The 15,164-nt window shown below is 47.7% G+C and overlaps 1 protein-coding gene across 5 annotated transcripts in view; it reads right to left on the reverse strand.

Moving 5' to 3' along the window:
- Window positions 1-837: 837 nt before the first annotated feature.
- KIAA0319L (KIAA0319 like) overlaps window positions 838-15,164 on the reverse strand; it is a 107,516-nt gene continuing 93,189 nt past the window's right edge. For 4 of the 5 annotated variants that reach the window (XM_007182501.2, XM_007182502.2, XM_007182500.2 and 1 more), the window contains exons 17-21: window positions 13,119-13,261; window positions 12,149-12,271; window positions 11,336-11,426; window positions 8,422-8,513; window positions 838-2,116 (exon numbers count right to left, since the gene is read on the reverse strand). In XM_007182501.2, the coding sequence (XP_007182563.2) occupies window positions 1,929-2,116; window positions 8,422-8,513; window positions 11,336-11,426; window positions 12,149-12,271; window positions 13,119-13,261 (637 nt within the window). In that variant the 3' untranslated portion in view covers window positions 838-1,928. Of the gene's footprint in view, window positions 2,117-8,421; window positions 8,514-11,335; window positions 11,427-12,148; window positions 12,272-13,118; window positions 13,262-15,164 lie in introns of those variants that run through there. The other variant, XR_009008643.1, reaches the window with a different exon arrangement.

Raw genomic sequence — 15,164 nt, forward strand, 5'->3', positions numbered from 1 at the left:
CTCAAAGTGTGGTCCCCAGACCAAGAGAAGAGCATCTCTGGGAACTTATCAGAAGGGCAAATTCTCATGTTTCATCCCAGTCCTACTCAATCAGAAACACAGTGGTGGGGCCGAGCAACCCATTTTTAAAGGTGATTTTGATCCAGACCAGGCACAGGCTCTGCTGGGCCTGAGTTCTAATTCTGTCATTTACGGTGTGTGGACCGAGTTACTTCTTGTATGCCTCGTTTCTGTTGCTGTAAAAACAGAACCAATACCGCCCACCCTCAGCTGGTTTTTGTGCACAGGGCCTTGGGGAAAGAATGAGTTCCAAGGTCCTTCTCTCCCCTCCCTTTCCTGGGAGTCCAAGACTGAACAGCAGCCCTCCTTCTATCCCACAGGCTCAGCAAGCTGTTCCTCCAACACTGCACAGTGTTCTGGGGGCACGGGGCCAAGCCCTACTGCTTTGGAAACCCAAAAAAAGAAGGGCAGGGCCCCTAAAGGCCAACCTGGGCACTGGGACACGCTGTATCCCCAGCTTGTTCACGGGGTAAGGGTAAGGGTGAGAGGGGGTGTTGGTGTTTGTGTGTATATGCATCAATCTTGTGTTCACAAAAGGTTGAAGGAAGGACAGAAAACTCCCCTCCCTAAAAGCCACAGGAGCAGCTGGCCAGCAGGGGCCAGGGCGGTGACTCCTCCATCAGCAGCCACTGAGGTAGGGTCCCAGCACCACACATGCTGATGCCAGGCCCATGACTTCCCTGCCGGAGGCCATCATGTCACAGGGACATACAGGTGCCTGGACCCGTGGTACAGGCCAGCAATGGAGCACAAAGCAGCACACCCAGCAGGCACACGTACAATTAAATAGCATGTTTAATCATCTCACAACAGACTGTAGTGCAGTAGTATAAACTGTAAGTTTCTTTTTAAAAAGCCACTCCCCCAAAGCTCCCATTCCTCAACACCCAGAAACCGTGGCTGAGGAACCAGTGACAGGGCCGGAGGGATTCAGGAAGTTTCTGTTCCATGAAGCTGAAAGTCTTTCCAGGTCAAGGTTGCCTTATGAGTAGCCAAGAGCCCTAGGAGGAGTTGATGCACACACACTCTAACACACACACACACACACACACACACACATAGGCAAGGGACACAGAGAAGACACTCAGACAGACAGACACAGAGGAGACCGCCGTGGGACAGTCACACACGTGCACTCTCATGCCGTAACATTCCAGTCTGTTGGTGGCTATCTCCTCTGGGCACAGGGAGTGGTGGCCCGATCCCTGAAGCAGCCGGGGTGGTCAGGAGGAAGAGGGTGGCAGTCTGGGTCCAGCCCGGCTACTCCGACACAACCGCCCAGCAGCCTGAGGGGCCCCTCTGCATTCCTGAAACAGCCAGCCCTCCCCTAGCCCAGCAGCGGTGGTGAGGAGGGGGCACCACCTCCTCTGGGCCCAGCAAGAGGGCGCACTCAGTCCCAAAGACGAGAACAAAGAACATGCCTGCAGGCGGGCTTCTGGAGCCCGGGGCTGGCGGCGCTTGGTCCTGTACCCAGGTGTGGAGGACACAGCCAGGCCTCGCTGTGCAGATGCCCCGGAAGCAGCCACCCTGCCAACAAAGAGCTGGAGAGGAGGCCAGGAGCTGGCAGTGTCCATCCTCGGAACAGAGGAGGGGTTCCAAAAAAGGAGGCCCTGAGGTGAGGACATTTTGTGGGACCTACCAGACGGGTTTAAAGAGGAAACCTCTTCATTCACAGCTTCATTCAGGGGTTCCCGGAGAATGTCTCTGGATTCAAGTACCAGCAGCTCTAGTTGAGGGTATTAGGGTGGAGTGACCAGCAGACGCTGGGAGAACAGCTGCCCTCAGACATGGGAGGTATGAGAACCAGCCTGGCAATGCTCTGCACCCTAGCACTGCCAACCCCTCACCTGAGGAGACAGACCAGGTGGCTACAAGATCTCCTCCCGTGGGCTCCTGGCCTTAAGCGGGGTCTGCCCGTTGGGCACGGAGCCGTTCTGACCATGCAGGAGCTTGCCCTTCTCTCGGTCCGGCCATGTGAAGATGGCGTCGTCACTGTCCAGCTCCGACTCCGAGTGCATCAGGCTGCTGCTCAGCATTGGGCCTTTATGTTTGACACCTGCAAGGGAGTCAAGGAACCCAGCGTCAGGAGCACAAATCTTCTCTTCCTTGAGCCACATCCTGCACCCTCCTCCCAGCCTGAAGAGGAGCCGAGGGGCAGGGACAGTCACGGTCCCCTCTCCTGAAAAGGAGGCTTCCCAAGTCCTCCCAGCCCTGGCTACACGGAACAGTCCATCAGGGAAGCCTCGGAGAGCGACTGATCAGGTTCCAACGGGGATTCTTTATTTTCAGCATCTATTAGCTTTGGTTAGTGCCACCCAACGACATTCTCTTTTCTCTCTCTTTTAAATGTAGAATGTTTTATCATCTCCCTTTACACAGAGGGTGGAGTTCTGTGGGGGGCAGGAAATACAAGGAACAAGAACCTAGGCTCTAGAGAATGAGCTTTGTCACTGTACCCTGGCTCAGTATGGATGTAAAGTGCCTGCCAGAGGTGCTGACACTGAGTGAGGACACAATTTCATTCTACGTAGACGTTTACTCTGGCTTCGCTGAGAGGGTACAAGGGGTGGGAGAGCAGGCATGTGGCCCAGAGAGGCCTCTGCTGCAGAGCCTGACTGAAGCAGGGACTGTCCCAAGCCGTCAGCTGGTCAGAACACACAAACGAGGACCCATAAGAAGCACCTGAGGTCAGAAAAGACGCCTGAGATTTTTTTTTTTTTAATAAATTTATTTATTTTTTTATATTTATTTTTGGCTGTGCTGGGTCTTCGTTGCTGTGTACGGGCTTTCTCTAGTTGTGGTGAGCAGGGGCTACTCTTCGTTGCGGTGAGTGGGCTTCTCATTGTGGTGGCTTCTCTTGTTGCAGAGCATGGGCTCTAGGCGTGTGGGCTTCAGTAGTTGTGGCTCACGGGCTCAGTAGTTGTGGCACACGGGCTTAGTTGTTCCGTGGCATGTGGGATCTTCCCGGACCAGGGCTCGAACCCGTGTCCCCTGCATTGGCAGGCGGATTCTTACCCACTGCGCCACCAGGGAAGTCCCAAGATGCCTGAGATTCTATAAGTCACTGTAGTTACCTTCACTACTCATCCTTATGGCTGCAGAGGCCAGACCATACCACGAGGTCTGGTAATAGCTTTAGGGCAGATCCCATCCAACAGCAAGATGGCTGCCCTCTGGCTGGTACAAATACTACTCCAGAGTAAGCAAAAGGTAGGCTGAGACAGCAGAACTAGAAGTGGGAATTGCCAACATCAAGAACCCAGCTTGGCAGTGTTCTGGGCCTGGCATTGCCCACCCCCAGGACCTAACCTACCTCCTTTCTTAAAAAGGGGACCAGGGTTTCCCTGGTGGCACAGTGGTTGAGAACCCTCCTGCCAATGCAAGGGACACGGGTTTGAGCCCTGGTCTGGGGAGATCCCACATGCTGTGGAGCAACTAAGCCCGTGAGCCACAACTACTGAGCCTGCGCCCTGGAGCCCCTGAGCCACAACTACTGAAGCCCACGCGCCTAGAGCCCGTGCTCCGCAACGAAGAGTAGCCCTCGCTCACTGCAACCAGAGAAAAGCCTGCACGCAGCAACGAAGACCCAACACAGCCCAAAATAAATAAATAAATAAAATAAAAATAAATAAATTAAAAAAAAGAAAAGGTGAGTCAGGTGAGCTGTGTTTGAACCCTCATCCTCCAACAATCACTCTCCCTCCCCCTGGTCCCATCCAGATCCCCAATAAACACTGAAAGAAGGTCCTGGGATGATTCTCAGGCATTCTGCCCTTTCCTGGTCAGACATGACTTCAGGCTGTGAAAGATGAGGGCATCTAGACTCTGACTGCACCTGTCACTCGGGAACCACAGCCCCACAGACCTTGCCCGTGTGCTGGTCATCTGTGCAGTGTGCTCTGGGGCCCAGCTTGTCCATCTCAGGGGCACAGTTCTGGGACACAACTCCCACTGATTCTCAGGACGGCAGAGCAGCAGGGCCAGAGAAGAACACCAGCTTCCCAGGCTTTTCCAATGTGGTAGGGGACAGTGGCAACATAAGAAGCGTCAAGACCAGGGGAGCGTCAAGGTTCTCAAAACCTCTGTTTTGCCCCTATAGATGAAATACCCTTTGGGGGCTTTCTCCTCCAGCATCCAAGCACTTGAAGCTTCCCTTGTTCCCTATAGCCCTTCTGGGCCATAGGTGTGGAGGACAGGAGACTGAGGGGGGACGTGTTGCTGGCTCCAAAGTACACAGCACTCACCCGGGCCCTCCTACCTCTAGCTCCTGCTCTGCTTGAAGAACTGAGTGGGATTCATCCACTAAGCAATACAAGCTGGGAAGCTGGTTATATCAGTGGGTGCTGAACTCATACATCTCCTCTGACTCAGCAATCCCATTCCTAGGTCTACACCTAACAGAAATCCATGCACAGGTCCACCAAAGGACATGGGCAAGAACGTTTATAGCAGCACTCCCCATCATAGCCCAAAATGGAAAGAACTCAACTGCCCATCAACAGTATACCTGACAAATAAATATATTCCTACAAAGAAAATTACTCGGCAATGGGAATGAACGAACTATTGCTCTACCTAACAACATGGATGGATGTTCTAAATGTAATGTTGAGGGACAGGCGCCAAGCCCAATGATTCCATTTATATAAACTACTCCAAGATACTAGAAGTAAATTGGGGGGAGGCAGTGACTGGAAAGAAGCACAAACGGGGCGCTTCTGGGGGGCTGATTACATGGGTACATTCACTTATGAAATGTGCTTATGATTTTCTGTACACATTAGACTGAATCACAGAAAACTGCTATTTTTATAGGTCAAAAGTCAATTATCAGTAATCTTCTATGGTTCAATCTAATAGACTTCAATAGAAAGTCTTGAAAAAAAGTCAACAGAATAGCAAAACCAAACCAAACCAAAAACCACAACTGCTGAATGTAAACCACGTCTCCTGAGGGTGGGCATCTGTCCCACTCTGCCTGCTGGTCTTTGGTGCCAGTGGCTCCGAGCTCACTCAGGTGGGCCCACGCCACTTCCAGTTCCTCTTCCTCCCAGCAGCATCCGTTTCAGCTCACTTCCACACACGTCACGCTCCACTAAATTCACTCTTCTTCCAGCTGAACTTCTTCAGTTCCAGACCTTATACAGCTTGGTCCTGAATCCCATTCTCCTCATCCTACTAGTGACTCTGCTCTGGGTTGCACCCACTAATCCACTGCAGAGCCCAGAACAACAGCCGGGACTTCTGGCCTGGTCAGACTCACACCAGATGCAAGGCGACTCTCACCGCCTCCTCGTGTGGACATCGCGCACAGAAGGGTCTGCCGACCCTCATCTAGTCTCATCTTGGTTACCTGGGAGCAGCTGGCCACCTGCAGCCCTCCCCGCTCCCTCCCTTCCCCCACAAGTCTGCCTTCCCATCCTGCCGTCACCCAGCAAGCATCTTAAGTCCTTTACCCACTACTCCCTCCTTCCTGCGCAGGAACCTCACCTCTATCTTCTGCACCTCTGCCCACAACGTGCTCCTGAACCCCATCCACCCTGTCCTGAATCTCCACTTACTTGCTCAACTTCGAAAAGGACTTTTAAATATTTAGGGCCTCCATTGTCTCACCACCTACGTACTTCCTAAATAAACTGCACTTTGACTTCTGCCATGTATCACTCACCATCTACTCCAGTTCTTTAGGTGACCAGAAACTTCTCCAGTGTCGTCACTGCCGTCATCAACAATTCTTACCCTTTTCTTCTGCAGCAGCAAACATGCTGACTGCTCCCTGGTGACAGCCCTCCTCCCTCACCTCAGCTCCTTAGCCCTGGACTCTTCTTTTGTCCCTCGACACTCTCCCCAGAAGGGATGTGATCTACTTTTGCGGAGCCGACCGTCACCAGCATACAGAAGATTCCTACCCAGTCCTGTTCTGCTGAGTTCAATTTAATTCGTCTTCTCTTACCCAAACTGCAACGACTGTCCTAATTCTGTCGTCAGGGCTATCAGTCCCTGTCTCTCATGTCAGAAGGCAGCCTGGACCTTTCCTGTCCCTCCATCCCACTGATACCAAGCTGTCTGAGCCATCATCATCCCTCCTCGGACCATCGCAAGAATCTCCTTGCTGGCCTCCACCTGTAATCTCTTCAATGAATGAAATGTTGTCACTAGACTAATTTTACTATGCCAGCATTTTCAAGATGTCACTTCTCATCACCATCAGAATAAATGCTTAACTCCTTAGGCTGATGTTCAAAACTCCCCATAATTTCATCCTCCAGCCTCATTTCCTCAACCCCATTCATAACTGTTCTAAACCAAATGATCTTCTCTAGTGCTTCTCCTGCAGTCTTTTGCATCTAGGGCAATAAAACCACCCAATCCACAGATGCTCAGAGAAGAGGCTTGGGCACCATCCTTTACTTCTCCTTTTCTCTCACCACCGCTTGGAAAACATATCATGAACCTCAGTAAGCCTTCCCCCAAAATGTACCTGGAACCCATCTGCCTCTCTCCATCTCATCATCTCTCCACCATAAGGGCATTCTATCTAATCTCCTCTCACCCACTTTTGCCTCTCCAATTCCTTCACATAGCAGCCACAGTTGTCTTTTTAAAATGTAAATCCAACTGCACCATGCACCTCCTTAAAACAACTACCCATGGCTCCCCATTGCTCTTAGAAGGAACCCACAGCAAGGTCCCTGCTCACCTGTCCAGCCTTGTGCCACTCACCCCATGCTCACCATGTCTTATTCAAATGCCCTCTCCTCATTCCAGCAGCTGCGCCTTCACCAGCTTTGCCTGCAATCCTATTTCCCAGAGCCTTCACGTGCCTTACTCTCCTTCTCGTCGTCCCTTGGGTCTCAGCTTAAGTGATATTCTTTACAAAGACCTTCCATTATCACATTTTGTATATTTGTGAATTTGTTTGTTTAATGTCGGCCTGACATAAGCTACACAAGAGCAACGTCTTTCTGTTTAGTTCACTGTAATATAACCAGTATCTGGCATAGGGCCTGGTACACATGTGGGAGAAAGATAAGCACGACTTTGATTGGCAGGTTAAGGGAAGGATGAGAAAGTGCTTTCTGGACAGAAATATGAACCAACAAAATTTGTTTAGAAAAGAGAGATATCAGCAAGGAGGAGGATCTCAGAAAAGCACAGTGACGTAAGCTCACCAAGGCCATGTCTACCCGACCAAAAGTAAGTCGCGAATGACTTCAAGGAGTGGAAAAGCCTTGCCAGAGCAACATGATCACAACCTTGGCTACCTTGCGGACGGTGCTGTGCAACGTTCTCCCCTCGAGGCCTCATCCTCAGTATCCTGTGTGGCGCTCTGGCTGCACGTCTGTGGTTCGCTAGGCCCCAGCCTCCAGGCACCGCCCCACAGTGTTCCCTAACCAAGCTGCCTGGGTGCTGACAGAGCCCAGACTGCCTATGAGCACTTATTCTCTTCTCATACGTCTTCTCCCTCGCTACAGTGAAATTCTGAGGGCAGAGCCTATGGTTTAGAACTCTCTATGGTCCCCTTACAGCCTCTCCTAATACGAAGCTTTAAGTATGAGAGACGTTTAATAAATACTTTGTATAAAAACAGTTCTACTTGCAGAGTGTTCAGGAATAGCTCTATATAGAGTCCAGCTCCCATAAAGAGATGAGGCCTGTCCTGTGGCATCCATGATGAATGGGAACCTCACCAATGACCTAGTCCAGACAAGGACGGAGGGCCCTCTACCCACCCTGGCCCTCCGAGCCCCATCACTGAAAGCCGTCTTAGTGCTTGTGCAGCTGGAAATTCTTTGACAGATGAGCCCAGTGCACCTGGAGCCAGCAGGGGAGCTGCCCTCCACCTGCTCTAAGACAGTGATGGAGCCTGTGGATCTACCTGACAAGTACTGGAGAGAGGAAGATGGGAGAGGATGGCTGGCTGGCAAGGAGGCCAGCTGGCAGACACTGGCTTTGATCTCTTCATGGCCTCACCTTGTCTGCCCAGAAAGGACAGACTGATCAGGAATAAAAGACCAAGGTCCCTGAGCCCGACTACAGCGGCAGCTTGAAAAGCTCAACTCCAGGCAGGAACCCTGAGGGGAACGAGCAGACAAAGGAAAGCAAGAAGCTGAGCCCCTCGGCACAGTCAAAGGACCACTAAGAAGTGAGCCCTGGAGACCGAGCTTGTCCAGTGGGCAGCTTCTGCCCCAACAGGGCAAAGCCGACCCTGAGCCCTCATCAGGGAGGGGACAAGATGCTTTTCCAGCACAAAGAGCTGCCAGCAAAAACACATTTAGGAGGGACTGGTGATGGTGGTGGCTCTTCAGGGAGAGTGCACCAATCTAGACGCCCCCGGTTCCCAGTTCCCGGGGCCACTACCTGCTCGGGAGGTTGGCTTCAGTTCCAGGCTTTCCTGATCCGTGGCATCCAGGATCCTGTACTTGCTCTTCCTCTTAGGTTTTCCTTTTTGCCTGAAAAACACAATCCCCTGCTCAGGAAAGAGGTTCTGTGTGAGGTTCAGGTAGCCCACCACAGGGTGGCAGCCAGACTGCAGGCAGAGCCCTGTCTTGGGGGATGCTGCTTAACGGAAGGGCTGTTTCTCCTTGTTTCTCAGCTGGGAAAGGTAGCAACTGTGATTTGTTATTCAAATAGTCCTCACCAATTTGGGAAAAGGTAAAGGAAACATTATCATTTTATCATGGACTCACCACTCCACAGTGGCAATGAAGGAAGGATAGATGGGTTAAAAATGTAAATAAAATGACACTCCTATGCTTGAAGGGTAGAGAGTGGAGGAAAGCATTAAACCAGCAAAACGTTGTTAATGGTGGTTGTCTTAGGCTGGTGGGAATTTTTAAAAATTCTTTTAATTTTCTAAGTTTTATTGTGAGATTATATTGCAGGTTGAATCTCAGTTCTGCCATTTATTGACTGTGTGTCCATGGAAAATGTCATTTTCCTGAGAAAAGGTTGTTATGCATATTAAAAAAGATATTACCTATAAAATGTATAAAATGTTATACAGGGGCTTCCCTGGTGGCGCAGTGGTTGAGAGTCTGCCTGCCAATGAGGGGACACAGGTTCGAGCCCTGGTCTGGGAGGATCCCACATGCCGCGGAGTGACTAGGCCCGTGAGCCACAACTACTGAGCCTGCGCGTCTGGAGCCTGTGCTCCGCAACGGGAGAGGCCGCAACGGTGAGAAGCCCGTGCACTGCGATGAAGAGTGGCCCCCGCTCACCGCAACTGGAGAAAGACCTCGCACGGAAACAAAGACGAAACACAGCCAAAAATAAATATAAATAAATAAATTTATAAAATGTTATACACATTTTATACATTTTTGCTTGGTACACAGTAAACATAGAAATGATACCTTTTATTAATAATTAAAAACATAATAAATGTTACCATTAAATATTGTAAGACTAGATAGGAAGACTAAATGAAAAAACCTAAATAAAAAAAAAACTAAATTAAATTAAAAAACTAAATGAAAGACTTAATCATGACTAACCTAAGTCTACAATTATGTAAAAACATGTACACGCGAGAATCCCAAACTGAAAGGGAGGCAGACAAATTAAGAACCCATGTGCTACAGCTACACGTAAAAGAATGAAATCAGAACACTCCCTAACATCATACACAAAAATAAACTCAAAATGGATTAAAGACCTAAAGGTAAGACCAGACACTATAAAACTCTTAGAGGAAAACATAGGAAGAACACTCTTTGACATAAATCACAGCAAGATCTTTTTTGACCCACCTCCTAAAGTAATGAAAATAAAAACAAAAATAAACAGATGGGACCTAATGAAACTTCAAAGCTTTTGCACAGCAAAGGAAACCATAAACAAGACGAAAAGACAACCCTCAGAATGGGAGAAAATATTTGCAAATGGAGCAACGGACGAAGGATTAATCCCCAAAATATACAAACAGCTCATGCAGCTCAATATCAAAAAAACAAACAACCCAATCAAAAAAATGGACAGAAGACCTAAATAGACATTTCTCCAAAGAAGACATACAGATGGCCAAGAGGCACATGAAAAGCTGCTCAACATCACTAATTATTAGAGAAATGCAAATCAAAACTACAATGAGGTATCACCTCACACCAGTCAGAATGGCCATCATCAAAAAATCTACAAACAATAAATGCTGGAGAGGGTGTGGCGAAAAGGGAACCCGCTTGCACTGTAGGTGGGAATGTAAATCGATACAGCCGCTATGGAGAACAGTATGGAGGTTCCTTAAAAAACTAAAACTAGAATTACCATAAGACCCAGCAATCCCACTCCTGGGCATACACCCTGAGAAAACCATAATTCAAAAAGACACATGTACTCCAATGTTCATTGCAGCACTATTTACAATAGCCAGGTCATGGAAGCAACCTAAATGTCCAACGACAGATGAATGGATAAAGAAGATGTGGTACATATATACAATGGAATATTACTCAGCCATAAAAAGGAACCAAACTGGGTCATTTGTAGAGATGTGGATGGACCCAGAGACTGTCACACAGAGTGAGGTAAGTCAGAAAGAGAAAAACAAATATCGTATATTAACGCACATATGTGGAATTTAGAAAAATGGTACAGATGAACCTGTTTGCAAGGCAGAAATAGAGACACAGATATAGAGAACAAACATATGGACACCAAGGGGGGAAAGGGGTGGTGGGATGAACTGGGAGATTGGGATCGACATATACACACTAATATGTATAAAATAGATAACTAATGAGAACCTGCTGTACAGCACAGGGAACTTTACTTAATGCTCTGTGGTGACCTAAACAGGAAGGAAATCCAGAAAAGAGGGGGTATATGTATTCATAAAGCTGATACACTTTGCTGTACAGCAGAAACTAACACAACAATGTAAAGCTATACCCCAATTAAAAAAAAAAAGAACCCATGTGCTAAGGTGGTGAGGCTGAGGTGTGGAGTATTAAAGGCCACACACCCTAGAGATAAGAGCCAGGTCCACACCCCAGGCCCTCCCACTCCCACTCCAGCCACAGCCACGTTTTCCAGGTGGCAAATCACTGCAGTGACAGCCTCTCAGCCTAAAGGAGTGTGCTTCTGCCCTCAGGAGTGTCAGAGGTAAGGAGAACTTTTCTGTGCATGCCGTGGGTGGGCCATGGCATGTAACAGTGACAGGAAGGGAAGAAACCCAGGACGCAGAGCCCTCAATGTAGAAGGTGCCAGATACCTCTCTAATGAATAAATATATAATTAGAAGCCTGAACAAACTTCCAGGCAAAGTCCATCTTACCTCTTACAACAACAGATTACAGTCCAGGAGAGGATTCCCAAGGCAACAACAATGACAAAGGAAGCAATGATAACATATAACACGCTCCACTCTGCCAAGAGAAACAAAATATTAGGGCAGTGAAGAGAGAGGCTATAAGGGAGGTCTGCGCTGCCCACCTTGGGCAGGAGATGGCTTTGCTCTGTAAACAAGGAGGCCCCCGGGGCTCTCCAGGGAAGGTGAGACTTTGGAGTTAAAGGCAGCTGAAACTTTAAACCTTATGAATTGCCCCTGTTTTCTAGCTGGTGCTCTGAGACCCTGGGGCAGTGGGGCAGGTTGTAAGGAGCTTTAACAGAGGGAAAGGGGGGAATGGAAACCTATGGGCTTCCATGGGGCCAGAGTAGGCACTCCAAAAAGACAGGAGGCCTTGCAGCTCATCTGATTTAGGCTGCATTTTGTAGTTGGTTTGATTTAAGCTTGTTTCTTCTTAAACAACTGCTTCAGGGGAATTCCCTGGCATCCCAGTGGTTAGGACTCGGCGCTTTCACTGCCAGGGCCCAGGTTCCATCCATGGTCGGGGAACTAGGCAACTAAGATCCCGCAAGCTGTGCTGCGAGGCCAAAAAAAACAAAAACAAAAAACTGCTTCAGAGCTTTCCTCTAACCTTGAGCGAGTGTGGAGGAAGGAAGTAAAAGTCCTCTGCACACAGAAAATACGCAAAGTTCTTCTCCTTGCTTTTGCTCATCTGCCTTGGAAACACCGACACCCACCCACTCAACTCAGAGCCACATTCAACGCCAAACCAGCTGGCACAGTTCCAAGCAGAAAACTCACCACAGTTGCTATCTCCATCCCTCAGCTGCACCTTGATGAAATTCTCCATCCAAAAAGGGTCACAGATACAGCGTTTGGTGAATGAATCACAGTGGCCATGGTCAGAACAGTTCAACTGGCATGCTGAAAGTAGCAGGAAAGGGAAAAAAGTCAATGGGAGTCAGAGCCAGGGGTTGACCAAATTCCAGTGCCCATGAAGATACGAAGGGATCCCCTGCTCAATGGCCTGTGATGACATTTCCTGGAGACCTGCCCCAAGAGCCGTTATAGCTGGACACAGTGCCCATTATTATCATCATGGATAAAACTGGAGCAGTTAGAAAGGCTCCAGATTGTTTTTACCTTGCTGTTTCTCCACATCAGCAGTTCTTAATCTTTCATGTCCCACAGACCCCCTTCTCTGAATAATTGCCAAAATAAAACACATAGTATTACAAAGGAAGGCAATTATACTATACATGTTTTTGAAGTATTTAAGAATACAAAACTTTAAAATAATATGTCTTTATTAAAATATTAAGTAACAAGATCTAGAAGTGTGTCTAACAACTGTCATAATTTTGAAGTGGTGATGAGTAAAAATGCTATTTCATTATGTAGTATGATACAAAATTATCTGAGATTTCTATTGCCTTAAAGTCACATGTTCTGTTAATACTAACTGAAGTTTCTTGCCTACCTTCATGATTGAGGAAAACAATAAATTTCAGTTAGAGGTTCGTGAAAATAAAGATGTAATTTTTTTCCCATTCAAACTTACAGCCCCTCTGAATGCTACCTCAGGGGCCCATGGAAGGTTAAGAAGCTCTGCAACGAGTCGAGACTCTTTCAAAAAAAAATGGTAGTTGAGGAAAGTGATTATCTCCTTGTTCCCAGAGAACAGGAAATGAAGCCCAAGGACAGCAGGGACTGACAGGTGAGCTGTGGACACTGGGTGGACTCTCGTTCCCGACTTCCCAGAATTACTCACTGACAGTATTGATTTCCAGGGCTCTGAATATCAGAAAGTCTGCCTTTTGCTTCCGCAGCTCACTCTTGAGCATCACTGCCACCTCATGGCCTTTGAAGATCTGGTGAGGAGGCTCATTTTGAACAAAAAATACCATCTTGGTGCTGCAGAGACACGCAACAGTATGAATGAGCTGAAGCTGCCAACACGATAGCAGTAGCTATCATTTGCTAAGTGCCTTCTGTTTGTGCCAGACCCTGTGCTAAGTGTTATACACATCCTCTCACAGGAAGCCCGTGAGAAAGGGGTTATCAGCATCATCTCCATTTTATAGAGGACAACATTGGGGCTCAGAGGGGTTAAGTAACTTGCCCAAGGTCACACAGTTAATTATGGCAGAGCCAGATCCCAACCCTGATATGCCTGACTCTAAAGCCTATGCTTTCAGAAAAGGCCTAAGTTGCCCCAACTAACAAGAAGACCTATTCCAAAAGGTAACTGGAGGCCAGAAAAATGGGGATTTGGTTATGGGTACATCCCTGCTGTTAGCCTTTTAACAGCTAAGAGTGTGGTGCTGTTGGGTTTGTGCCTGAGTTATCTGTAAGACAAACCACAGTGCTTTGTAAAATATAAACTGTTGGACAGCATCAAAGCATTATCCATAGGTCAAAACATAGCCAAAATGATCATTACTATGACAGCAACAATAAAGACCCTACACAGTGGTGTGGCCGGTGCAAGATTATGCTATTCTAGGCCCAGAATCTGTTTGCTTTCTGACCGTCAATTTCTGTCCAAGGTAGACCATGTCTGAACTCACTTCTGGGTGGCACAAAATCTGTTCTCTCTGTCTTGGTCTCCATTTTTGGCAGCCTGCTTCGTGACTCCATGTTAGTCTCACAAACTGAACTTTCCCAATCAGTGGGTCACACTGGGTTTATAGGTGAGCCCCAGGTATTGATCCCCACAGCACACAGGGTGGCTGGGTGGGACCTGGGTATCCCAGAGGCCCTGGACCAGCTGCTTCCAGTATAATTGTCTATTTATCCCAAAGTGCCATATAAACAGCATCATTTTCTATGGGTGGATTGACATGAAAGTTTGGGAAGCCCTGTCCTAAAAGACTTTTAAAAGCTTGCTGCATAGTGAGGCTAACAATGGGGTATTATAAACTCCAGAATCAAGAAACAAACCTTTTCCATAAAAGATTTGTGGTCATTTCTCATATATACACTACTACATATAAAACAGATAACTAATGAGAACCTACTATATAGCACAGGGAACTCTACTCACTGTTCTGTGGTGACCTAAATGGGAAGGAAATCTAAAAAAGAGTGGATATATGTATATGTATAACTGCTTCACTTTGCTGTATAGCAGAAACTAACACAACACTGTAAAGCAACTATATACTTCAATAAAAATTAGTTTAAAGAAATATGTGGTCATTTCTCATATTTTCTCCTAGTTACCTAATTCATGCTTACAATTTCAATTTCTGTCTATATACAAATAACCCTCAAATCTTTGTCTCCTCTTCCTATGTCCCTCCTGAGTGACCAAATCTGTATCTGCAAATGCTTGCTAGAATATCTATACCAGATCTTCCACAAGCATCTCAAATCCAACATGTTCCAAAATAAACTTATAATAATCACTAACTCATTATGTGTTAGAGACTACACAAACATTATCTTATGTAATCTTCAACAACCCTGTAATATGGGTGCTAGCATTTTTATAAGTGAAGAACGGGTTCGGAGAGGCGCAGTAATCTGCCCACTGTCACAAAGCTGCCACTAATAGAGCAGGGCTCAGAAGCCAGGTCTGCCAGGTGTGAGGCCCATGCTCTTTCCCACTGTAATACACTATCTCCCTCCAATCATATCCTCCTCCTGAATTCCTCAGCTAAGCCAATCTAGGCCAAGTCCGAAACCCAGAGTCACTGCGATGCTTCTCTCTTCCTCGTGTCCCAGATGCAGTGACGGCAAGTGTGCAAGCAAACCCTTCCGCAATGCTCTTACCCGCACTCTCGCTAGTGTCTTCCACTGCTTTGTCCCAGCC

This window comes from Balaenoptera acutorostrata, chromosome 1, assembly GCF_949987535.1.
Source record: "Balaenoptera acutorostrata chromosome 1, mBalAcu1.1, whole genome shotgun sequence".
NCBI lineage: Eukaryota > Metazoa > Chordata > Mammalia > Artiodactyla > Balaenopteridae > Balaenoptera > Balaenoptera acutorostrata.